General features: G+C 41.5%; 1 protein-coding gene across 1 annotated transcript in view; it reads left to right on the forward strand.

Moving 5' to 3' along the window:
* Window positions 1-7,673: 7,673 nt before the first annotated feature.
* The window catches only part of vwde (von Willebrand factor D and EGF domains), a 26,429-nt gene continuing 8,889 nt past the window's right edge, over window positions 7,674-25,213 (forward strand). Inside the window, exons 1-17 of the mRNA XM_023393434.2 lie at window positions 7,674-7,757; window positions 10,289-10,479; window positions 11,896-12,127; window positions 13,299-13,367; window positions 14,587-14,816; window positions 16,659-16,748; window positions 17,044-17,191; window positions 17,348-17,562; window positions 17,748-17,821; window positions 18,052-18,325; window positions 19,029-19,225; window positions 19,348-20,228; window positions 20,555-20,691; window positions 21,231-21,395; window positions 21,943-22,047; window positions 23,143-23,257; window positions 24,419-24,675. Of these exons, the coding sequence (XP_023249202.1) occupies window positions 7,682-7,757; window positions 10,289-10,479; window positions 11,896-12,127; window positions 13,299-13,367; window positions 14,587-14,816; window positions 16,659-16,748; window positions 17,044-17,191; window positions 17,348-17,562; window positions 17,748-17,821; window positions 18,052-18,325; window positions 19,029-19,225; window positions 19,348-20,228; window positions 20,555-20,691; window positions 21,231-21,395; window positions 21,943-22,047; window positions 23,143-23,257; window positions 24,419-24,675 (3,456 nt within the window). The 5' untranslated portion in view covers window positions 7,674-7,681. The remainder of the gene's footprint in view (window positions 7,758-10,288; window positions 10,480-11,895; window positions 12,128-13,298; window positions 13,368-14,586; window positions 14,817-16,658; window positions 16,749-17,043; window positions 17,192-17,347; window positions 17,563-17,747; window positions 17,822-18,051; window positions 18,326-19,028; window positions 19,226-19,347; window positions 20,229-20,554; window positions 20,692-21,230; window positions 21,396-21,942; window positions 22,048-23,142; window positions 23,258-24,418; window positions 24,676-25,213) is intronic.

Consider the following 25,213-nt stretch of genomic DNA (forward strand, 5'->3'; position numbering starts at 1 on the left):
AGAAACAACATGAGTAAATCTCGATATAGTATAGTACTGATATAGTATAATCAGTGCAACGACTGACAAACATTTCAGGTGGTGATATTGACGTTGTCGACAGACGTTTTAGCGGTTACTAGGATTGTGTCTGTTGCTCTCGGCTGTTGTACAGCTAGTGACGTCAGTAACTTCAGGCTCATTTTGTAACTGACTGTAACTTGAGATTGTATGGAGCCAGTAGACCGAATGAATACACGTCGATCGGTTCACCATGTTGTAACCACTTTACATTACTGTTAGGAGATCAGCCCTGATTGAGAGTGCCACTCCCCTCTTCTGTTTAGCCACCTCCTCTGCCTGGACTACCTGTACCCAGGACCAGAACCTACAGGAAGAGGAAGGCGGCCCGAAGCTGCTGTGGCAGACCGGGGGCCGCTGTCTGGAGGAACAACCCACCGGCAGCCAACATCATGCATCTGCAGCAAGTGTGGCCAACCCAGAAGGATTGGCACTGACCTCACTCACATTGCAGGTGTGTCACACTGTGACTGTTGGTGGAAATACTGGAGGACAACTTTTTCTATCTCCATTTATAACTTTTAATTGACATTATTTATTATTATTATTATTATTATATTTGATTTGTTGCATTTGGAGTGGTGTTTGTGTCAGCTGATGTTTCATGATGATCTCAGTCCAGTGTTCCCTCTCTTTTAGCTCTGTGTTTGGTTTCCACCAGCTCCTGAGGGAAATCTGTCTCTTTAGCTTCTTAATGCTCCAGTATGTTCACCAGCTGCTCTCGCACCGTGTCTGTCTGCTGTTTGCTGCTGAGGAGGTCGTGGACAGTGGCTACGGCCAAAAAAGTATATACATTCAAAGATGACAAAGACGGTAATTGAATCATTGTTGTTTACTTCAGTTTTTTTTCTTTTAATTATATTCTTAAATGTTGTTCACAATGGCTTTAAAAGGTCTTAAAAACTCTTCAACACCAAGATGGAAAGTTAAAATGAGCGCAGTGCAAAGGCTGGACATTGACTGATTCCCTGGTAAAAATGTTGTAAATAGTTTCCATTGGGCACAATGCTGTTACTGTATGTAAGGATTAATTTGTAATGTGTGCTTTCTTTTATTCTTGCAGCTCACATGTGCTGTGGTACAGTGGATGGATGGGCATCGGTTGAGAAAACTAAGGTCATCACATGACTCACTATCACAGGGGGAGGAGCCCTGGGAGAGACCGTCAGTTTCATCTGTACCTCAAGTTCTGTTAGTAAGTTAAATGATAAGTTTATGGCACTGCAGTGACTCAATATCTCCTCTTGAGGAACAAAGTGGTATTACAAGATGAGACGGATAGTTCAGGACATCTAGCACCAGTTACACAGTGAACCTTTTAAGGCAATCTGCAGTCACTTATTTCTGTCCCATTAACCCCATCACCATTCTGTTCAAAGGAATGCATTTTATTAAGCGTTGCTTTATATTGAGTAAACTTTAAATAAAGGGCTGATTTGTTTAAGCATTTGTAAGTGTCCTTGATTTTTCATTTTAATTCATATATATGTATTAGGTTAACCTGAATGAAAATAATGCAGTATAATGGAACAGGCCTGTAATAAATCCTCCTTCATGAGGATTATAATGTTCAGTATTTACTGAATCTGTTTGAGAAGTGTTGGTTTATTTTTATGGTCATTGTGGCAGCTGTAATTGTAATTGCGGTAATGTTTGTGTACTGGCATATACTGAAAAGTGTTCCTAATATTTTGTCAAATCTAATTCCTATAAATGGGATGGACAAAATATTAGGAACACCTCTCAGTATAGGGTTAGTTTATATATATAGTGGTGTCAAAAAGTCTGAGACCACTTTCCCATGTAGCCTCACATGTTGCTCCATAGCAGCTCTAGTATCGCTCAGTTTCATTTACAAAGGAGAATAAAAGGAGCCATTAAAAACACTGAATCAAGTTCAGCAGGGTTTCTCCTTAAGTTGTTCTGTCTCACCTATTTCTCCTCGTGAATTTTAGGAGAAAAATGTGAGAAACAGCATTTCAGACAAAATAAAAACTAAAGTGAGACTGAAATGAGAATCACAGTTTTGTCTCCTGAGCTGTAGAAGACCAAACTGAGCCGTACAATTTTCCTCTGGGGTAACACAGGGAAGTTTGTAAATTATGACTCTGTAACTGCTGGAGGAAATAGAAACAAGCTGAAACATTATCCAAGGCTAAACGTAGGAAATTACTGCTCTGATTTCTGGACTTTCTTATATTCCCTTCCAGCATCTGACTGTGTGTCAGGACCTCCATCTGTTTTTACTGTCTTTTCAGCATCGTCACAGAGGGAAGAAAGGATTTTCAGTTTGTGCAATCACCGCCCATCCCGCCCCATCAGACGCTCTTCCTTCCTTTTCTTCTTTTTTTCATCCCGGCTCAAAGAGAGGAGACGATATACTGTAAATCAAGGCAAACCTCCACATAAAAACATGTCAAATGAAATGTGATAGATATGGATACACTGGAGTCAGTTATGATTTTATGATGCTTACTGCAGTCATGCCAACATTTACAGTTTCAGTACAACCACAACAAAGATGTTGATGAAGACAATAACATATCTTTCAATTTGTGGAAAAACCCAGACTGCACAGATTTGACAAACAGCGCGTCTCTTTCAGTGACATTCTGCAGGTGAATCAGAACAGCACCCTATACAAAGCATTGTCAGCAACCTGAGATAGAGGTTTTTAAACCAGAATTATGTCAAACTGATTTGAATTTAACGCATTTAAGTGAAATGTAATGTAATGTAAAGCTGTAATATGAAGGAAAATTATTAAGGTTTCATTAGGACAAAAACAGATCAACCCCTTTTTTTTTTTTTAGTATTTTTAGACCCATATGCATCAAGAAAATCTTGTTCAAATCATTTGAGGTGTTTGTAATTCACCTGAAACGCACAACAGCTCTGCAAAGAAACAAATCCTGCAAGTCTATTGATCGCATTTTTATCTCTTCAGATCTTCCTGCGTGTGAAATTGTTGAGTATCAGTTAAAAGAAAAGGTGAACCTCAAAAACGTTTGTACTCTGTGAATCAGAGTCTTAAATTTTAGAGTCTTAAATGTCATGATAACTGCTCAGGAGATGTGAACTATCCAGCAAGTCGTCCACGTGAGAAAGAACAATACATGTCCAGGCGAGAGGCGTCTCAGCTATAACTTCTTTTCCCCTGTTGGATCTTTTGATTTTGGTTTGTTACAGGGTCACAGCGACTGTACAGACGACGTTTGCGTTGTTGCTGCTGCACTGCGTTGACTGGCGGTCTGGGTATGTCGGTATATGATGGAGGCTGGATGTCGGGGGTGGAAGCAGGAATAGCTCATGTCATGACCCAGCTGCTCTGAGGTCACATTTGTCCTCTACAGTAACAAAACACAGGGCCGTCCTCTCTGCGGCGTGGATCAGTTACAACACAAAACCCACATTCAGCAGCTCTCGTGTGCTGTTTTCTCTCCAGAGGTGGAAAATAAAACGATTCAAGTCTCTACTCGAGTTTGCACAAGTACGAATTTCAAATGTAGCATTTTCCTTTTGAGAGTCTTTCTTCTAACTCCCTTCTAGATTGCAAACAAAAATATACTTTCCTCTACATTTATCTGACGGCTGTAATTACCTAATCAGATTTTAAATGCTGAATATAATTTTCTCTTTCCATTTTTCTTTCTTTCATTCTTCATTTTGACATTTCCTCTGTCTCCTTCCCTTCTGTCTTTCATTATCTTCTGTTCTTCCTTCTCCCCGAACCTTTTTGTTTTTACTTCTTTCCTTTTTCAACTGATCTGTGAGCAGGAGCGTCCTGGTGGCCAATGGGTTAACATGCTAACCATAATGTGTCTGGTTCAAGTCCAGTTGTGGGGATTTGTTTGTCATTTCCACTCATTCCCTGTCAGATCTCTACTCTGATAAGGACATAAAATGCCCCAAAATATGCCTGTAAATGAATAAATGCTCTGATCCCAACAGCAGCTATCTCCATGCCTCTTCACATCTGTACTTTACCTTTGAAGTTCATTTTACTGACAGTATTTCTGCACTTTTACCAAAATAAAATGTTAGAGTAGGACAGTAGTGCAGTGCTTTTCCACTGTGATAGTCATATGTTCACTTAAACGTTGGATTTAAGCACTTGTCTTGATAAATCTGGATACATTTTGAGACCTCCTTCCATCACTGTTGTTGCCAAAACACCCTGCACTCGCCGGGCAAGACACAAGCTGACAAATCATAACATGTCGATGCCCGGATCTTCTCCACAGGGGCCCGGCGAAGGCGGCAGGGATTCCCATCATCCCGGTGTGCTTGAGACTCGGATAAGCACTTTCAACCTTTACTGAAAGTGGGCTGTGATTGTCATGCAGGTGAAAGAGAGAGAGAACCAACAGTGAGGAAGACAAAGAGATCAAACTGTGGAGGTGTGTTTATGTTGAGACCTTTAGAACATGGTTTTGGACGTGGGTTTGACTTATTCTCTCCAGCTTTTCTGCTCTGAAAGACATTTAAGTTGTGCAATCAGTTTTCTTCTCAGGGGTGGAGGTTGAGGTAATTATATACAGTTTGAATTCCCTGCATCGTTTAGCTGATATCACATTTCCCAGGGGACACTGCAGTGCTGCCATTTCTCCCACATCTGCATAACTGATTATAATGAGAGAAAATTGCACAAAATGAGCTCATGTGTGGAGATTAAAGTATTAAATGAGGCAATTATCCCTTTTTGTTTACCACTTTTTCTTGCTTGCTGGATTTAGTCTGAAAGGTACAAACTCATACATGTCATGTACGTACATATGTTCGCTTGACATAGATTCATGTTTCCCATCCAAGGGGTCGATTGAGATTTAATTGCTGGTTGTGTAAGACGAGCAGTGGGCAGACGGGAAGAAAGTGGGTTTGTACCTGATGGCTATTCCAGGCTCTCACCAGGTTGACGGTCCAGGAGATTTATGAGGGAGGGGTTGTATCCCTCCTCCGTCTGGGAGTCAAACACATGACAGTCAGGCAGCTTCAGGGAGAGGACAGGAGGAGCAGTCTACGACCTGCACAGCTGTCAGCTTCCCATTGGTTCCCTTTAGACCTGCAGAAGGTTTATTCATCATTAATCGCAGAAGATCGTCTTTCTGACTTTATAGAAACTTCACAGTTTACCAGAACCGTGCACTTTATTTTAAAAATAGTCGTTGATACTTGGCAAAAGCATCAGTCTGAGTTTGAGGCAGCAGCAGTGTCTCTGCAGCAGTTCTGCAGAGCATGAACACCTCACACAGCTCGTATCATACAGTTGTTGTTGTTGAGTAGAAACACTGAGACAGAAAATCAGATCAATGTGTAACTTTTTAAATAATTTGTTAATTGTTTGAGTCACTTTTCAAGCCAAAATACCAAACATTTGCTGCTTCCAGCCTCTAAAATATGAATACTTTCTGCTTTTTCTATCTTTTATATCGTGATAAATTGAATATTTTTGGAAATTTCTCATTATTTTATTGTACTCAATAGGCAAAGGGATGAAATGATAATGAAAGTAAATGATATGCAGCCCTGGATTGTAGTAGCATGCAACAAATTAGAAAATGAATGTTGATTTCTGTTTATAATTGACTGTATATTGGTAATAGTGTGATGGGTGCATGCAGCATCTCATCTCTCCTCGATGTAAAGCTGACTAAATTTAATTCCCTGCATCTTATAATCTTCAGTCACTGCCTCCTGAATTTACTATCTTTTACAGAGCCATCACTTCCTCCGTATCACATTTCCTCCTCCCCAGAGATTAGTTTCAGGTCTTTGACAGAGCGATCGGCTCCGGCCAGTGAAACTCCATATCTGAGTAGCAGTGAAAGCGTGAGAATGGAAAGGAGCAGTTTGGAGGGACGTGAATGTGATATCTGACTTATCCAAAATCCCACTCTTTGGCCGAGGCCGCTTCCCTGAAAAATGCAGCATGTGGGCCATCTGTTTTAGTGGTTTGGAGTGGTGACTAATGAAATATCTCTGGCTGCCCAGTAGTGAACCTCCATGATTGGACCTTCAGTCGACTTTTTTCCCTCTAAAACAAATTTTGGTGCAGAAAGTTTTACAGGCTGAGGCACCGTATTTATGTTGTATCACATATTTTAATTTGCTCTGAATAACAGATCAGTGTGATTAGATTGAAGAAGATGTGTCCTAAAAGCTTGGACAAATGAGTCACTTTTTGGACGTCCCTACTGTTTGGATAGTCATTAGGTTTATGGTGCTTAACCTGATTAATATGCAGTGAAATGTAATTTTAATTGTGCACAGTAAATCAGGGGTCAACAGACCATTTTCCATGGTTGGTATTTATTTAAGATTTAAAGGTGTTATTTTTCACATGCCATTTTAATGCAGTACAGTGCAATAGTTTTGGACACTTGTCATCCAGTCCAGATGTTTGGGTTCACCTCCATCATGTAGTACCGTCACGGAGGCGTCTGATTGGTCCCAAATTAATTCTGCAGAATGAGAACAAGCCCAGAGACCTGATTTCAGCATCATGGAGTTAGTCTGAGATCACATGAAGAGGCAGAGGAACTGTGGCAGGTTCTCCAAGACGCTCAGAACAACCTACCTGCCAAGTACCTGAAGAACTGTGTGCAGGTGCACTGAGGAGAACTGGTGCTGCTGTAAAGACAAAGAGGTCACAGCAAATACTCGTCTGATTTACTTCATATGAAGTTAACTGACAAATAAAAACTACTCATGGCATACTCTTGAAGGTGTGTTAAAAAAAGACAATAAAGAATAATAATTATATTAAAGTTAAAAACAATAATTAAAAACAGAAATACAAAAGATAAGAAAAAAATAGCTGAATCTAAATATTATTATAAAGATTAAAAAGTGTTGTGTAGGTCGGCTGTGCTATTTTTCAGTGTCTAAAAATGTAAAAATATATATATGACACACTTGTAAGACATATAAGGGTAGCCCATTACATATATCTATCTAATATAAATATCTATTCATTTAATTACTTGGTTTTTTTTTTGACATTTCTGGTTGAGGGCTACTTCTGTTTTTTTGGGGGTTTTTTTGCCACTGTTTTATGCACATATGCTGAAATATTTTTCTTTTCCTGAAACATCATCACAAGAAGAAACAAAAAAAATCTCTAACTCCCACTATTTTTTTTTTCACTTTTCAAAGCAAAGTGAGACTGAGAATGGGCAGATTCTGAATCTCATAAACATTTCTGATCGTTCAGAACTGGTATTTGCAGCCACAGTAAATAGTAGTTCGGCCTGGCTGAGGAGTCGTGCAGCTCAGAGGCAGATGTGTGCAGATGTTTGGAGGTCTGGGTCATGAGAAGGTGTCGTACGGCCGATGCCCCTCCTAACACACTGATGCTGCAGCCTGCAGCAGTCTGTGGTCAGCCGCTGCTCTCCGGCGTCTCGGATCAGCCGACAGCTGCTGCAGTCCTCCGGCAACAAGCGACCGTCACGAGTCGCTGTATTCACCCGGATCCCCGTCTTCTTCATCTGTTTTGGGTCGGAACTCAGAGAGGGCGGCTGGTCTCCTCTTCCCTCCGGGCAGGCTGAGGACTTTTGGTGAATCGGTTCCGGTACTCTCGTGCTGTCCGGTGGCAAAGTCGCGCGCTGGTGACTCCAGGACGATGAGACCTGAAACTCTCCTGAAGCTTCTTCCCTGCGTTGTGTTTTTACTCCCTAACGCAATGCTCGCTCAGACAGGTAAGATCACTCCTCAGAAACTCTGTCTGACTGTTTAAATGCGTCACAGTTGTTGTCTGCGCACTGTTTTCACAAGTTTAACCTTAAATTGTTCACTGGTGATGGTGATGATGATGATGAAGATAAGGAAAACTCACCATTTACAAACAAAAATGGGATGAAAATTCAGATTTAATCTCGACAGGCCCTTTATCAAAGAGCCCCATGACTCCTCAGGTGGTTTTTGTCCCTCTGCCAAAAAGAAGCTGACCCCTCTTCATCCATCATGTGTCGTCTCATGGTCACAGTGTAATATATTGAGCTGTCACTGGAAAGCAAAGACGAAGCGGCTCACTCTCCTTTCGCCCACATGGGCCTTTTCCTCATGACGGGACGAGGACTCCACGAGTCCGTCTTCAGGTGATGAGGACTGAAGTGACCAGGTGCTGAAGGATGAATGAATGAAGGATGTCTGGTTCGGCTCTGACAGCTCCTGTCGTCTCCTTCAGCGGCTCGTCAGCCCGTCACCGCTGTGGCAGACTGTCAGGGTATCACCTTTCACTTGACCTCAGAGGTCAGGGTCTGAAACCCGGGCTGCAGTGGAGCAGAGGCTGGTACTTCTTTCTCACAGCATGCCGCTGTTTCTTTCTCTCTGGTCATGCGGTCATATTTCAACTTCTGTGGTCAAACACCATAAGATTTAAGCCTCTCTCCGTCCTTTAACCTCCTTTAAAGTAAAATCCCTCCTTAATTTCCTGCTCCAAGTCATAAATGGTGCCACAATAATCCAGTCCTTAGCTGACACATTGAGCCCATGTTACATAAGAAAATTTGCATGTGAAGTTTTTGGATGGCAAAGTTTTTTGTGCATTGAGCTATTGAGGTTAATTAATGGAGCAAATACCTGAGGTGTCCAGTTTGTTCTGTGGTTAAGCGAAACCAAGGCACATAGGAGGTTCAGTAACAATGATGATGCCATGAAATACTGTTTGACAAGCTACAGTTAAATTAACAATTGTCATCATTAAATAAAATTACAAATTAGGTGCGTGTGTACAAGTGTTAAAATACAGTTAAATTGGTTTTAATTAACTATAACTGCTCAGCCGGGGGTTTGTGTTTTATGAGGCTGGGAGTTTTTCTCGTGTCGATTCAAAACATTTCGGCTTCTTGCTCCCAGAGCAACAGCTTGTATCTCACCCTGCTAGTTATCGTAGCTCGCCAGCCATATAGATGGCAATTTTTAATCCCACCTGCTGACCTCTGATTGGCCAGGTCATTTTTATATTATTGGCTGTTCTAATCATCTCAGAGCGCTCAAACTGTGTGTTTAAGACTCCCTCTTTAACCTTTAACCTGCTGACCTTTCCTTTCTCTGGACCAGCTCTCCGACTTCCTTCCACTAAGCAAAGTTTTGATTTACTTATGGTGTGATCCAAATAAACAGTTGCCCTAAAGCTTGAAATCCACGTTTTTTTTTAATGCGCTCATATTAAGCAAAAAGAATGATGTTTCAAACAGTGATACCACAAGCTGATACATGATACCATGAGGACATCAACAGTCACTTCCTGCTGGGGAAATCCAGTAATAATAATAATGCTGTTGGGTTTGTCTGCAGCTCAGGTCTTCATCATTGTTAGAGAGGTTGTTCTCCTTGTGCTGGTGTCTGAAGGACAGTCTGTCATCATGGTAGTTTATTTAATAAAGACTAGAGGTGAAACATTAGTTGCAGCTCAAACCTGTAATGGTCATGTTACTCAGTGTTGCCAGTAGATCTGTATAAAGTTCAGGGTAAGTCTCCTCTCTGTTTCAGATTTCATGAGACAGCGATGTCTTCTTGTCGGCCGGATGGACTTTAGTTTCATCACACTTCTTTCATTTGTTTATATATGTAGATGTATAATCCTGCAGTTTAGTTCATGACATAATCAGTCTAAATAATGCAAGTGTGCTCACCTGAATTAGCTGTTTCTGTTTCCCGACACTTTCACCTGCTGCTGCAGATGCTTTTAAAGTAAAAGCAGGTGCTTGAAACAGCGAATATGCAGTTTGGTTTTTAATTTTTGGAGTAACTCTAATCCATGTGTATGATGACATCAACATACATTACATAAAGTGGGTATTCATTAAACAGTCTGTGTACATTTGCTGTTCCTGACATGAGTGACAGTTCTTTCCTACCATGTCTTGCTGTTTCTGTCATGTTTTCCAAAACCATATTTTTCTCTGTTGTACAGTTATTCTCTGCTACGAGTCAAGTTTTGCAAAATTGTTTCTCTTATGACTGAATCATTCAGTAAATGTATTCATATCCTAAATGATAACGTCATGCTTTGTCCCTCATGCTGCACCGGGCAGCTCTGCACCTTTTTTTATCAGCTTGGAAACTCAATTGGAAATGTTTATCTTGACTATAAACCAGCTGGACAATGAGCGTCCACAATCCACCGTTTGGCTCGCAGAAAGCTTTCCATATATTTGATCATTGGTATTGACAGTCTTGGTGAACATCCAGTGCTTATGTTGACTCTGGCTGGCTGTACTTGCAGCGCTCCCTCCTGAATGTGCACCAGGCGGCCACTCCGTCCTCCAGAACCCCTACCGCAGCACCACCTTCAGCTCCAGCTGGCTGCAGCAGTCGGCCCTGCAGGACTTCATCTGCGACCATTCCCTCACTCCGGGCTGGTACCAGTTTCAGATTTTTGACAAGCCGGCCAGCATGCCCACTCAGTGTGTGGAGGTAAATCACCTTTTCTGTAGAACACCTTGCAAAGACACAGACACAGACTGGAGGAACAATATTCTGTGATGTCTATACTTCACTATGCATTAACATTACCATTCATATTTTTTCATTATCGACTAATCTACAGATTATTTTTTCTTGATTAATCTATTAGTTGTTTGGTTTAAAAAATGTCTGAGAAATGTCCCCATACTGTCAAACTTGAATTCACAGTTCGAGTGTCGGTACAGCTTTTAAAGCCAGAGTCTGGAATTTAACATCACTCAACGATGGCTGAACAAGTAATCGAAGTATTATCGAAATCACGTTGTTGCCAAGTGCAATATCCAAATTGCAGCTGCAAGTTAAATTTGAAACATAAAACATACCAAATCATATGCTCCAGATGAAAGGGAACGTTCATGTTTGGTACGAGACCTAACAAAAATCATATCATCATCAATTTTACATGTTTTTCAGTGAAAATAAAACGGAAAAATGACCATTCCAACTGAAATTGTGACTCATATCGCACATATCTGCCAAAATACTCGCAATATGATTTTCTTTTGCATATCGTTCAACCCTACACTCAAGTCTTACTGCAGTTAGCTCAGTGTTTCTTCACTATTTGACGGCTGTGACCTGACTTTTTTTTTTTAATTATTATTATTTAAATTAAAATTCTCTTGACCCCCAAAATTAGAGTTTTCATTTTATCACGTCAATAACTTTTTAGCAGCATGTGGTGAGGTCAAGAGTTGTTATATAGACGTGCTGATATATGTTTTCTTTTAATTACAAACATCAACACGTCAGGCGGTGAAATCTCCGGAGAGCCCGAGCGTGACCTCGTGTGGAGAAGCTCTGACGTGGCGTCTGTCGTCACCCGGGTGACGGGTCTGTGTGTCAAACAATAACGTGTGTGTTTGATTGTGCAGGCATGGACACACACAGTTATCGGTGTGTGTGTGGTGTGTGTGTGTGTGTGTGTGTACGTATTTATGAAGGAGAGTGCAAGGAGAGCTGGAATGTGTCTCATTTCCTGCGGGCGGCCCGCTGTGAGGAGCCTGCAGGATCCATCTGAAGTGTCAGCCTCTCTCTGCCTTCCCAGGGCATCGCTGCTCTGCACCCCGGGTGATGGATATCCAGAGGAGTGGGGCGGAGGAAGGAAGAGAGGAAGATCGCTGTGAACATGTGTTACATAATAAGGCGATGTCTTTATGATAATGGCGGATAAATGGCCAGATTTGTCAGGCCAAGGAGATTTTCAAACTGTAACTTTGTCAAATACAAATCCAGATTTTTAGTTGTTTTTTTTAAAAGTCAAAGTCAGTTCGTCGAAGTTGTGGTTCATGAGCGTCTTAGATAGTCAAAATATGAGCACTTTCATCAGACTGAATGTTCTCCCCTCTCTCTCTGAACATCCAGGTGAACCACTGTGGGACCCAGGCCCCTGTGTGGCTCTCTCTGGGTGACGGTGAGGCCTTGCCTGGGCCGCTGGAGGTCAGGCAGTTGACGGCCTGCGCTGCGTGGCAGTTATACCCGAGCAGCAGCAAAGACTGCTGCTTGTTCCGCATCCCGGTCACCGTGCGTAACTGTGGAGACTTCTATGTTTACCTGCTGCAGCCCACACAGGGATGCATGGGATACTGCGCTCAGGGTACGTCTGTGCAGAGGACCGGCTCTGATCTGCTCCTTATATATTATACAAACACTCAAAAGTTAAAGTTTAGATGTGTTTGTATTTGTAAAAGCTATAACTAAACATGTCATTAAAGACTTGGTAGTTTGTAGCTATGACCTGCAGCTGGTACTGTTTATCCGTCACTCTGTTACAGCACGTATGTGCCAGTGTGGGACAGTGTGAGTTTGCGAGGTTGAAGTCTCCCAGTTGGACTGGCAGTTTCTCCAAGTTCAAATCTCATGTGTATAAATTCATTCTTAACATTTTGCCTGGTTCTTCTCAGAGGATCAGGCTGCTTGTTTCTCAGCGTATTTCCCACTATAGAAAAACAAACATCTCGCAAATGAGGATAATACTTTCATTGAAGCCCATGTCTCTACAGCATTATGTATAGCTAATGCACAATCTCTAATATGGCTGTAAGCCTTGATAATGTGGTGTGATGCTTTGAATGCTCACAATTCTTGAACTACTATTTATCACATCAGCAATTCTTACAAATCCATAACCTTCTACATAAGGACTTAAAGTCTGTTAAATGAGACTTTTTGAAACTGGAGACAGGGTTTACATCCTGAGTCCTGTGTGTGGTTAGATTTAGGCAACAAAACCACTTTGGTTAAGGTTTGAGGTTTTGGTCAAATCTTACAAAGTGAACAGATCCTGTCTACAATACAACAACCTTTCTCTAAACCTGCTGTGAGATCCAAAACATACCCTTAAAATAATGTTACTCAGGCTTAAGTTGCCTTGAGCTGGTGCTGATTTTCAAGAGCGGATGTTGGAAGGAAGAAAAAATTGTTTCTTTGGAACATTTTGTAAATGCATTCAGTATAAAAAAGATTACATTGGAGTTATGAGTGTGGGGCTTTCCATTGCTTTCTAGGATACAACATCTAAGCATTTATTCTGGCAGCAGAGCCAACTCAAAATGTTGAGAGACAGATTAAAGGTGAACACAAAACCGCAGCCTTATCAGAAGAGTTGCACACTCACTTAAACTAAACTGTTCCCCAGATAAGATCTTTGAAACAAAGTGCATGTTGGCACCAAACTCACAGTCTCCTCTCTGCCATGAATACTCTTGTATGTTAATTAATGTTGATTTACAGTTGACTGTTATTACTGCTCTGTTCGCCCCTATCAGAGATGTCCGACACTTTACCCACAACGCCCTGCGGCCCTGACGAGGTGAACGTCGATGGAACATGTAAAAGTGAGGATCCTGCTGCCGTGTTTATGGCCTACGCTTGTCTCCTCATGTTAGGTCAAACAGCAAAACAATCAGGAGGTCAGGGAGTTGCCATGCGGTCAGGAATGCACCGCCGGCCCCCTCACCGCTCCTCTTAATGAGCTGAGCATGTGCTCCGGCGTCCGCTGGGCCTTGTCTCCATGGTGACGGCCCTCGGCCAGGACGTGAATTATGCCAAGGCAGGTTTTAGGAAGCTGGCAGAGGTGGAAAGAAGGAGGAGGGAAGGTTTAATTAGAGATAGATGAAAGATCCCTGAACGTGTTCATTAACTTGTTTTAAATAATGGAATCCAGGTTACTGGATTCCTGAGCTTGCAAACCTTGCTGAATATTTTCTGGCTTCAGCTGTTCATATAAATGAATTCATGTTCCTCAACTTCAGTTACTTTCCTCTGCATAACCATTTGCTGCAATTTATGTAGAAGTAGCAGCGGTGTTACTCTCCCAGAGAGGGAGCTTTTTTTTTGTTATTGAATCTACCTGGAGTTGAAATTAGCACCAGCCTCCAATCAAATGTTAGTAAATTATGTTTTTATAGTAGTTAATATGATAGAGGCAGTAAACAAAAAAAGTAAGATCCTACTGAACCAACAATAAAAAAAGCTCTCTGAACATAGACTATATGGACAAAAATACTGTATATGGACATCAAAACTCATGTTAAAATTATTATGAAACTGGTTATCACAAAAAATTAGAAACACCATGTTAACTGCGATACTATCTGTAAACATATGCCAGTTTTTTCTTGGTAAACAGCTCATATTTAATGATAAATTATAGATATGCATCTTTACAACCAAGAGCACAGTTGTGCACTGCCCTAACTTTGAATAATGTTAAATTCTAGCATCATTTGTCATTCAGTTATTATTATTTTCCTTGAAATAGAGTTTGAGGATTTTATTTCCAGCCCTGAGTCTTGTTCGCAGTTTTTCTTTCAGGCTGCAGGTACAAACATCCACCTATCAGAGTGTAAATAAGTTTGTAGCCTGAGAGCAAATCACAGGGCAAATTTAGTCAGCAAAACATTTACTACTGCTGTCAAAGATAAATTGTTGTGAATGCAGGAATAACTGAAAGTTTAACAATATGGGCATATAGTGTATACTCAAACCACGCATGCATAAACATAATCTCAGACCCCACTAATCTACCTACTGTTTCTGCTTCTCCCCTGTCAGACAAGCATCCTCCCGCTCCCTCTGTACCAGTCATTGTCTCCCAGCTGACAGGTAACACCGTCTACCTGAAGTGCAGCTTTGACAGCAGCTCCAAGAGCTCCCTGGGTTACGTGGTTGCCTGGTCTCGTCTCTCACCTGAGGGCAGGAAGGAGGAGCTAAAACAGGAGACCACCATCCAGACCTCCGCCCTCATCGAGCTGGACGGCTTCAACCTCCGTCTGGGGGACAAGGTCTGATGAAAGGCTACAGTGGCTTAAGTTGGTTTCAAGATGAGTTCCACTTAATCAAGAACTAAAGAGGGATAAAGCCGAAACAAGAGCACGAACAACAACAACAACAAATGAAGTCTGTTTTCTCCAATAAAAGACGAGGAAATGGCTAATACGGTTCTTGCAAATATGCAGATACTAGTAGTTTAATAGCTATATCAATGGGAACCCTATTCTTCAACATTTAATTCATTCAGTGACAACATTATATTGATAACACATTATCAGGCGGTGGCATTTCTTAACAATGGGCTAAAATAGGACTAATTTACAGTTGAGTTCATTTCGTACAAGCCTGAAACGAATTTAAGCTAGCCCCCGTTGCTAGCTTACTTCAGGCTAAACTAGTTTTAGCATCGGCTAAAAACAACACCGCTATCTTTAGCTTATTCGATGGTATGGAAAGCTAGTTAAGGTTCAAGGTTGATTTAACTTAATTTCAGGCAGGTGTGGAGGTTAACTTAGCACTGGCTAACTGTACCAGCTCATAACAGCGTCGCTGTCTGTAGTTAAGTGTCATATGTCAGAGCAAAGAATCAAAGCTAACAGTCGGGGCTAATTTAACGTTATTTAAAGCGTGTTTTTATGAAATAAGGTTACCCCAGTGTTATACTGTTTGCTAAATTTTGTATATGCATATTATTAGCAATGATCTAATAATAATAATAATATCGCAAACTGAAAATGAACAGTAATGGCTAATTTCCCCTCAGTTGTCTTGGAAATGAACTCAAAGCTAACTGTTTGCTATCTTTAGCTTAGCGTTATTAGCTAATGGCAGCTAACAGTCAGGACTGACTTAACCTCATTTGAGGGCTTGTATTTATGAAATACTTTTAATAAACCTAGATGTTTCCTATCTGTAGCATTGTTTATTTTTTTGTTATATTATACAATAACCATAGGCTAATCAAAACTAACTTATTCTCATTTGTTTGAGTTTAAAGAGGAGGCTAACTTGGCCGCTTGCTAACAGCCTTTGCTCTTTAGCCTAGGATTATTATTAGCTTTTGGCTAATAAATAAAAGCAAAGAGACAAGGCTAAATGAACCTGATTTCTGGTTTGTACATACTTAAACTGTATGACCCTTCTTTGCTTAATCTGCAGTTATGCTATGTTTAAATATTTACCAGTATCTTGTTATTGTCCCTTGCAGCTGATGTAATTTTCTGCCATGCATTAATATTTTTTACCCATGTTCTGGACATGTAACTGTACCAGGACTAAAGAGGACTGAAAACAGGTGGACAGACACATTGTGATATTTTAACGTTGTTATATTCTTGGAAGAGAACTGTCAAAATTTAATAGTGAAGGTGATTCCGGGATAAATTGGGGTCTGGAAAAAATCTGAACAGATCAGAAAAATTAAAGCCTAATTTCAGTGAATATATCAGTATAGCATTCCTGCGACAATTGACTTTCCATTCTTTTGGAAGTAAGACATACTGTAAATCAAGTATGTGGCAGCAGAGACTGAAGCTATTATTGAAATATGTCAACATGTCGTTTTGTTTTACTGTCCACTGGTCATGTGCGTGACCTGGAACTATAACACTTCCTAATAAACTTTTTATACATCCAGGATTTTTCCCCTTTATTTGCTATGTGGTTCCTTCTGCTCTTTCTCTCTCTCTGCCTTTATGTCATATTTATTTTTAAACTAGCTTTACTAGCATGACCTTGATTAATTTCAGTATTGTCAAAGCAGGATGTGCAGGGTTTACAATGTAAACATGTGCACATTACTACATAGTATATTATAGTAAAAGAAAGAAAACAAATCTCTCTCCCTCTCTCAGATTTACTGTTCCAGCTCCAGTTTCTTCTTGGACTCGCCCGACATCCGAGGTGCTTCAGTGGAAAGTCAGGAGTTTTTTGCTGGGATCAGGGTATATCACAGTAATCTGAAATCTTACAACTTTGTTTGTGTGATGTATGTGAATGACCATGGCTATATTTTTTGAGCAAAGAGAGATCATTTATTTGTTTTTGCATGTGTGTCTGTGTCACTATATTTCTGTATAAGTGATTGTACCATGAATATTTTATACTTAGGGTGGGTGGCCATCGACCGGTTGGGTTGAGAGACTGTTTGCCTTTAACACCTCTCTCTGAATGTCATGTGTTTCTGAATATCATGTGTAAAATGGCTGACCACTCTTCTTTTTTGACTGTTATGTGCAGCTAAGACCTGAGGTGAGCAGTGTACCTGAGGATGGGAGACTGTATGAGTTGGTGGTGGAGAGCACAGTTCCTGTCCCATGTCTGGAAGAGTCTTCCTCCTCTACGGAACAGTGCACTCTGTCCCTGCAGCTCAGCACAAGCAGTCGGGGTGAGAAACAGAGAAACATGTGAAAGGATCTAATATATGCTCAATAACAGCAGACAAAGGGTTAAGTAAAACTGCTGTGGAAATAGAACTGCTGTTTTATCTATCTGTTTTATCACCATGTAAATAGATTAAACCTAAATCCTTGTTGTGTTGCAGATGAGGGAGTGTTGGGTGCAGATCTGTCTCTGTCCTCCTGTGTGGTGGAGCTGTCCCGGAGCCCCTGTAGGGACGGGGTTTGTGGCCGAGCTGGGATCCAGTTCAGCCCAATCACTGACTTTGTCAAAGATGGCAACAGGACAACTCAGGTCTCTGTCAAAGCCATCGTCACACAAAACTTTCTCTGGAGCGGATACTCACCAGAACCTGTTGAGGTAAACAGATCAAACTGTCTGGGGGGAGTTTGAAAACTGACATTCTGTTGATGGTTTATTAATTCATAAGGCTTCAGTTTTTATATATGAGTAGCTGCTTACATCATCATCGTTGTTGCATGTGTTGGTTGCACTTATCTGTAGTGTGATCCTGTATATTATTTTAATTGCTCTCACATTTTCAGATAACAGTAAAGGATGTTCCCTCAGCCTATTGTTACTCCTTCACTGATCCTCACATCATCACATTTGATGGCAGGTACTTCAGTCTCTTATTCAGTTAATCAGGAAAGATGTGTCATACACTTTGTTATATTTAATTGCAGTTTAACAGATTAAACTGCATGTGTGAATTTTGAATTGTACATAATGAATAATGGCTTTTCTCTGTTTTTGCACTGTAGCTGCAAATATCTAATGATCCAAGGCTCAGGAACCAGAAGGAAAACAATTCTCTTTATCTCTCTATTTTTCTTTGTTTACTCACAGGCACTATGAGAGCTACCAAATAGGCACATTTGTTCTGTATAAGAGCACTGTCTGGCCGTTTGAAGTCCACGTTCGTCAGTGGGAGTGCGGCAGCGTGGTGCATGCCGCCTCGTGCGTGTGCGGCTTCGTGGCGAGGGACGGCGGCGATGTCGTCGCTTTTGACATGTGCAGTGGGGAAATGGGGGAAACCAAACCTCATCTGTCTGTGAAGAACAAGGACTTGAGCAAGAGCGGCATTCGGATAACGGAGTCCTACCAGGGGCGCAAAGTCACTGTGAGTGAAGACGAGACACAAATAAAAAATATAATATATGAAATTGCTCCATTTTGACAGCGCTTTAGTTCACATGCATATTTTTTACATTATCATATTTTGACCAACATCATTCATTATTATTCAGTTATTATTTTCATTGCATTTTTACGGGGAAAAAACACACTTTTGTACCTACTTACACCCCAACCAACTTCCAGAGCACTTTCAGAAAGATTTAAAGCTGTTTCAAAACATTAATACTGAGGTTGGTGTATAAAATATGTAAATATGACTGAGAAGAAGACCCCTTATCCCCTACAAAGACTAAAACAAAGACATCACTAAAATGTTTTACATGGGAAGGAGTCATGTAGGACAAAAAAAGAAAGGAGTAGATGACATTGTGGGAAATCATAATCTTTCTGGCCGAGATGTAGATGAGAAGATTGTACCAGTCTCATGTCTGTGTGTTAAGGAGGCGATTAGCTTAGCTTAGCATAAAGCTGGCAGCAGGGGGAAACAAAGAAATAGTACTTTCTCTGAAACCACTTGCTTCCAGTCTTAATGTTTAGCTAAAAGAAAAAAGGCCAGGTCACCTACCTTTACCTTCTCTGTTTAAATCTGTACAAGTCGATTGACTAAGACGGCCTTGGTTTCAAAATGTTATAACCTAATTTGGCTGCTGCTGGTTACTGAAGATAAGATATTCTTTCATCTGCAGATGACCTTCTCATCCGGAGCGTTTGTTCGTGCAGACGTGTCTAACTGGGGAATGAGTCTGACGCTGAGAGCTCCCAGTTCAGACTGGAGTCACACTGAGGGTCTGTGTGGGACCTTTGACGGACAGTCAGACAATGACTTCCACTCAGCACGGGGCGCCACACTGGAGGATCTGCATGCTTTTATCTCTGAGTGGAGGTTAGTTTTGTTAGTTTGTTATAGTTAGTTAGTTAGCAGACAACATTGATGTATGTATTATGATTATTTGCAGATTTCTTCAGGAATTTGCACAGTAAAACCCTCCTTTTTTCCTGTGTCAGACTCCCTCCAGGCTCCAGCCTGTTTGACACCGTGCCATCCCATCTGAGTACACTGAGCCCCCGCAAGTACTGTACCTGTCAGACAGAGCCCCGCCTCTCCTCTCCGAGAGCACGATCCCGACCAGTCACTTCCTCTGACTCCACCTGCTCTCATTATGGCAACGTGCATCTCCTCAGTGTCATCCCCACTCTGGACGTCACGGCCGAGTACATCGGCTCAGTGGAGCTACTCAGAGGAAATGAAAGACAGTCGCTGCCTCCGGGTCACTCCACCCAAAACACCCAGGATCAAGGTGTTGACGCTCAGCTGCGTGAAAAAGGCTTCAGCTTTAGAGCCTCCAGGGATGAGGCTTTGACCTCAGCCCAGCACCGGCGGCGCAGGGGGAGGCGGCAGACCCACCGTTACATTTCTAACTCCCCACATCAAAGCCTCAGTCAGTCTGACTTAGAGGGCTTTACCTACTTCTTCCCAGAGGACCACGAACCGGCAGTTCAACCACACTCCTCCCCAACATGGCCCACACTCTCTGGCCTCACCGAGCAGCAGGCCCGGGATCAGTGCCAGCAGACTGTGGCACACTCAGGCATTGCTATAGGTTGCGGGCGCCTTCTAGAGGAGTCACTAGTTAGCCACGCTGTGACTATGTGTGTTACTGACCTACAGCTGAAGGATGAGACGTCATGGCTGAATGCAACGCTGCCACTGCTGGAGAACGAGTGTGAGAGGAGGCTGGTGGAGGAGAGGAGGAGAGAAGAAGAGCACCAGGACGTTCTGGCCGTCCTCAAGTGTCCCAATCTGTGCAACGGGAACGGCCAGTGCTCGGAGTGGGGTTGTGTGTGCTTCCCGGGATTTGGGTCCTATGACTGCAGCGTGCTGTCTGGTAACATACTAAACACAGACCAACACAAACACACACCTGGCTAGAAAAAAAAGCATCTGTTTTTTATGTTCATAGAGCAGCAGGTTAAAGCTACAGCTTGTAGTGGATTAGAATAAAAACAGACCTGCACCCGCACCACAACACCTTTTTAAGGTATCTCTGTTTCTAGCCTACTTGTAATACATTTAACAGTTGGACTTTGACTTTGTCTGGACCTCTGCGATGACAGATGTATGACGGAGAGACATATGGTTTGTGATTCTGACTGAATTCCTAGCTCTAACAGTCCGTGCTTGTCTGCGCGTTTTCTTGTGTATGTTGTGAAGACCAGATCCCAGAGATCACCGAGTTGGAGAAGGAAGGTCTGTGTGACGTCCGACAGGGAGACTGCTCCGCCGTCCAGGTCTACGGTCAAGGCTTCAAGGACTCCTACGAGCTCAAGTGTGAGTTTGTTAAAGAAAAGGTACTTTTTTGATTTTCTGCTTCGTTCTCCTCTCTGGTGCAGTTTAACATTTAGTTTGTTTTATTAATTAAAATCAAAAAAAGAAACATGAAACTTCCATGTTCTTGTGTGTTGTTCTCCGAAATGCATCGCTGATTATTACACGTCTATGTTCAGCTCCAGATCTTTACTAAAACTGTACAAAAGCAATGCAACAAGCTGTAAACACAAAACTGATGCATCCAGCAGATGTAGCGCAACATTAGCATTCACTTAATACCGTTGGATCGATCTCCAATGACTAAGCTGCCTGTTCTCGTGACCTTGTGTCTCCCTGTATAAGCCCCTTTCTTAATGTAATGCTCTGATCCGCATTAAGCTGACCAATGTCAACAGGTGATTTATACTTGATTCCCAGTTGACATCTGCACTTTCATCTCCTTTTTTTCTCTCTCCTTCGTCTCTCTCGTTCCCTACTTTAACCCCTTTTCTCTTGCCTTTCCTGTTCTCATCTCTAATGTCTGTCTCTCCCTCCGCCTCCTTCTGTGTCTCTGGTCTAGTTTGTGGATGGAGACTGGGTTCTGGACGAGCCCCAGTTTGTCCTGGCCACCTTTCTGGATGTGACGGCCCTGGAGTGCCAGCTCCCCCTGGAGGACGGTCGGACTCCTTCAAGCCTGGACCTGGAGACGGTGATAAACAGACCACTGGCCCGCTGGCAGATCAAAGTTAGTCACATCTGGTGAAACTACTGTGAAATCAAGAATACGTTAACTCACTCTCACTCACTTTTATTTGTCTTTTGTCTCCCCCCCACTCCCCGCACAGTTTCATAAATATGAAACTCTATTCTTATTTTGCAAGATGTCAGAATGCTTCCACAGTAAATCTGCACTGGGGTAATTGGAAGCAGACAGATGTGAAAGTTAGTTTTCATTATTTGGCTGCTGGAGTGGAAAGGGTCCACAGAGTGCAGCTGGAGCTTTTCCTGTTTTAACTGGGTTTAAGAGGAAAATAGACTCAGCACTTTGAGACAGTGCAGATTCAAAGTGCCATCAGCAAAGTGCATAAAACAAATTAGTGTGTGGGAACACTTTCTCCCTGAGGAGGACCTTTCCAGGGCCACAGTGCCCCCAGTTCATATTGCCTCTTATGTGTATTGCTTCTTTTAAGTATTTGAGTAGTCAAAAATGACCCATTGTGAACGACTGTTGTTCAGTTTATATGTTTAATTTTCCCAGTGATCCACAGTAAACACCTCTCCTCTGATGGCAGGTATCTAATGACGGCTACAGCTACAGTAACGCCAAGATACTGACTCTGTACGATGGAGCCTGTCAGATCTGCAGCCTCAACACTGAAATTCTCTGTACCCTGAGGGTAAGACATCCTCCTGATTTTAATTTAATATATGGATCAAAAAGTAGCACTATCTCTGAAGATAAATTTTCCTCTCAGCCTGCATCCTTCATCCTGCAACATCTTCAGCTGAACTCTCTTCTGAACTTCTGCATCTGGTTTCAAAGCTCTGCTGCCCTCTGTTCCTGGTGAATTCAAGAATAAATGAAATAAAATACTGAAAATAAATTCATTTACATTTCTGATGTTGGTAAGAATCAGCAATGAATTATCCCAGTACAAACATGGAACTTTAAGGAATTCAGATGTGCATTTAGATCTGCATTCAAGTGCCCTAAAATATGTGGCAAAGTAGAACAGCAAATGTTTAGCATTTAAATGATTAATAAATCAACAAAATTGGCAATTATTTTTTTGTTGATTGACTAAATGATTTATTAACTAATCTGACTGACAAACAAAGCATTTTACTGTATTGCTGAAAATGAAGAGACGACAGTTAAACCTTGCGTCTCGCTTCTGCTGCCGCTATTTACAAAACACTTAACTGTGTGTGTTCGACGCTTAAACCTGATTTGACTAAATATCAAGAGAAGTTTTCACTTACAGACGCAGTGATCGGCAACTTCCAACAGAAAGGTGCAACTTTGTGGCAGGAGAGTAACTCAGAATAAAAAATATATATTTAGGCACAATGCAAAGAAATCAGTATGAGGTGCTGCATTAAATTCTCTGTGTTGGTTTGAGGGAATAAAGAAGTATAATAGAGTTTTTTTTCTGTATATCATTGAGCAATGATGCCGACCACGTGTTCTGCAGCGGCGTGAACATTCATCATGCAACTATCAACCGTAATGGTACAATCACTGATCTGTTTGTAACTTAGTGTTGCTGAATGTGTGAGGTGAAACACAGGAAACAATCAGGTTTGTTTCCCTCGAAACCAAACGCGTTGTTTGTTTCAACCAAACCGACCTTGTTCTCTTGGTGCCGTGTTCTGTCTGCGTGTCACTGAGGCAGGTCAGCATGTTTCATGTTAAGAAAGGTAGTTTGTTCCAGATAGAAATAAACACTGAGGTTATTTATTTTTTACAATGTATTTTCTTTGCTTCCCAGGAGAAAACCTGCAACATTGACGGTCTGTGTTACAGTGAGGGAGAGTCCAATCCCAGCAGCCCTTGCCTCACATGCCGGCCGGACTCGTCCAAACACACATGGTCCATAGCAGAGAGTACGTACACAGCAATGTCAGCGTCTTTAATCTGGTTTGTCTCACAGCTCGTGCACATTTAACAGCACAGAGAAAGTCTAAACTAGACCCAGCACTGTGTAAGGCTGAGAAAGCCGTCACTGCCTCAGTGGAGCTGAGGCTGGATAGCCATCGCTGAGTTTTGTGGCTGGTAGCCGCTCGGGGCTGTTTGGATAATTTGTCAGCAGCTCTGTGCAGATTGGAGCCATTGAAGTTGCTTGAGTCCCCCGGCGCTGACATGAGGAGAGCTTACCTCATTGTTACACTTTCTGACCAACTTTACTTCTTCAACTTAAAGTAGGTCAAACGGTGCTGTGCTCCGACCGCAGGGAGGGACAAGATACGTGGCATGAACTTGACAGGAGTTACAGGATAATGATGACAGACAAGCTGATATTGATTAGACTGATTATATATATATACTCATTAATATGTATGATATTTGATTTTTGAGGCTAATTCTGATATTTGAGAGTTAAAAAATATGAGAACAATATTTTTTTATAATATGATATTTTACATTAACAGTTAACATAAGAAAACATCTTCTTAAACATGAGATATGTAGTGAGTGGGACATTTGTCATTTGAAGAAGTAACCCTAACAACAAATATTATAAATTAACAAACCGTTAATCATGCTGGAAATCAAAGTATTATCAATAACCAGAGTGTGATGTTGGCACTGCGTCTCTCTCTCATGTCATGTCCTGTAAAAAACTATAAACAACAACAAATATGCTACAAAAATATACTAATGTTGAGATAAGAAAAATAAGATTGTAAAAATACAGCTGATAAAGAAAACTGATTAGATTATAGAAGAATTATAATAAACAGAAAAATTAAGTTCTGTGCTGTGCAGGCAAGACTCTATATTATAAACAAGAAATGATTTTTTTTAGTTAGAATAGCAATATAATATCTGGGCTCTGTCAAAATGTCTACGAGGCAGAAGTCTTATGTAAAAATGAACCTTTTTTTCAGCTTGTAACACAGCAGCCTAAAGAGAGACAAGATAGATTCGTTCCGTCTGTATTATGCTGTGGTTGTTTTTGCAGAGTGTGGTTTATGTCCTTTAGTCCTCATTCACATATTTAACCACACTCACTTGCTTTTTCCCACCTCTGTATCCCCCATCAGAGAACGCGCCCCCGGTGCTGCAGTCCCTGCCGTTTGGTCTGCGGTCCTTCCAGGGGGAGAACTTCATCTACCAGCTACAAGCTGAGGACCCCGAGGGCTCGGCGGTTCTCTTCACCCTGATATCAAGTCCCGAAGGTGCATCTCTGTCTGCGGCCGGCCTGCTGATGTGGAAGGCCACAGCCGAAACTACAGACACGCACACGTTCCACTTCACCGTGACGGATGACTGTAACGCTGAGACCGGAGCCTCTGTGCAGGTACTGCTGGGTTTGTTTTTCTTTTATGTGTCGTGCTGTGACCCGAGCAGACTTTATTTTACAAGTGTTGAAGTTTTCTTACAAATATAGTATGAAGTATCAGTATGTTTGAGAAGTGGAATTACAAAATAAATACAATATAATGAAAACATAAGCCTGAATAGATCATTATTTTATTTTCTGATAGTTTATACAGGTGTGAAAAAAATACAATTATACATGTGATAATGTAAAAAATTATATCGAATTAATCAGACATCATGAATGAGGTGTTTTTCAAAATAAATAAGCCACTGTTAGTGAAGCTGACACTGTGAGAAGCTGTTCCTTGTCTAAAAACATTTCTTCTAGTCAAACATTCAAATGTGTTTTAAACCAGCTTGCTTCCACACATTTACTGCCTTGTACAGAGACGATCAGTGAGCAGCTCCACTGCAGCAGTGGGACTTAAGTGCTTTTTTTAACAGCATCTCAACTCGTGTATTTTGAGGGAGGGGTTAAGTGTCAGTTATTTTTGGCAGGTCAGTAAATTCTTGGG

Source organism: Seriola lalandi, unplaced genomic scaffold (assembly GCF_002814215.2).
Source record: "Seriola lalandi dorsalis isolate HSWRI2012SDOR001 ecotype SW California unplaced genomic scaffold, Sedor1 jcf7180002054934, whole genome shotgun sequence".
In the NCBI taxonomy this organism is placed as follows: domain Eukaryota; kingdom Metazoa; phylum Chordata; class Actinopteri; order Carangiformes; family Carangidae; genus Seriola; species Seriola lalandi.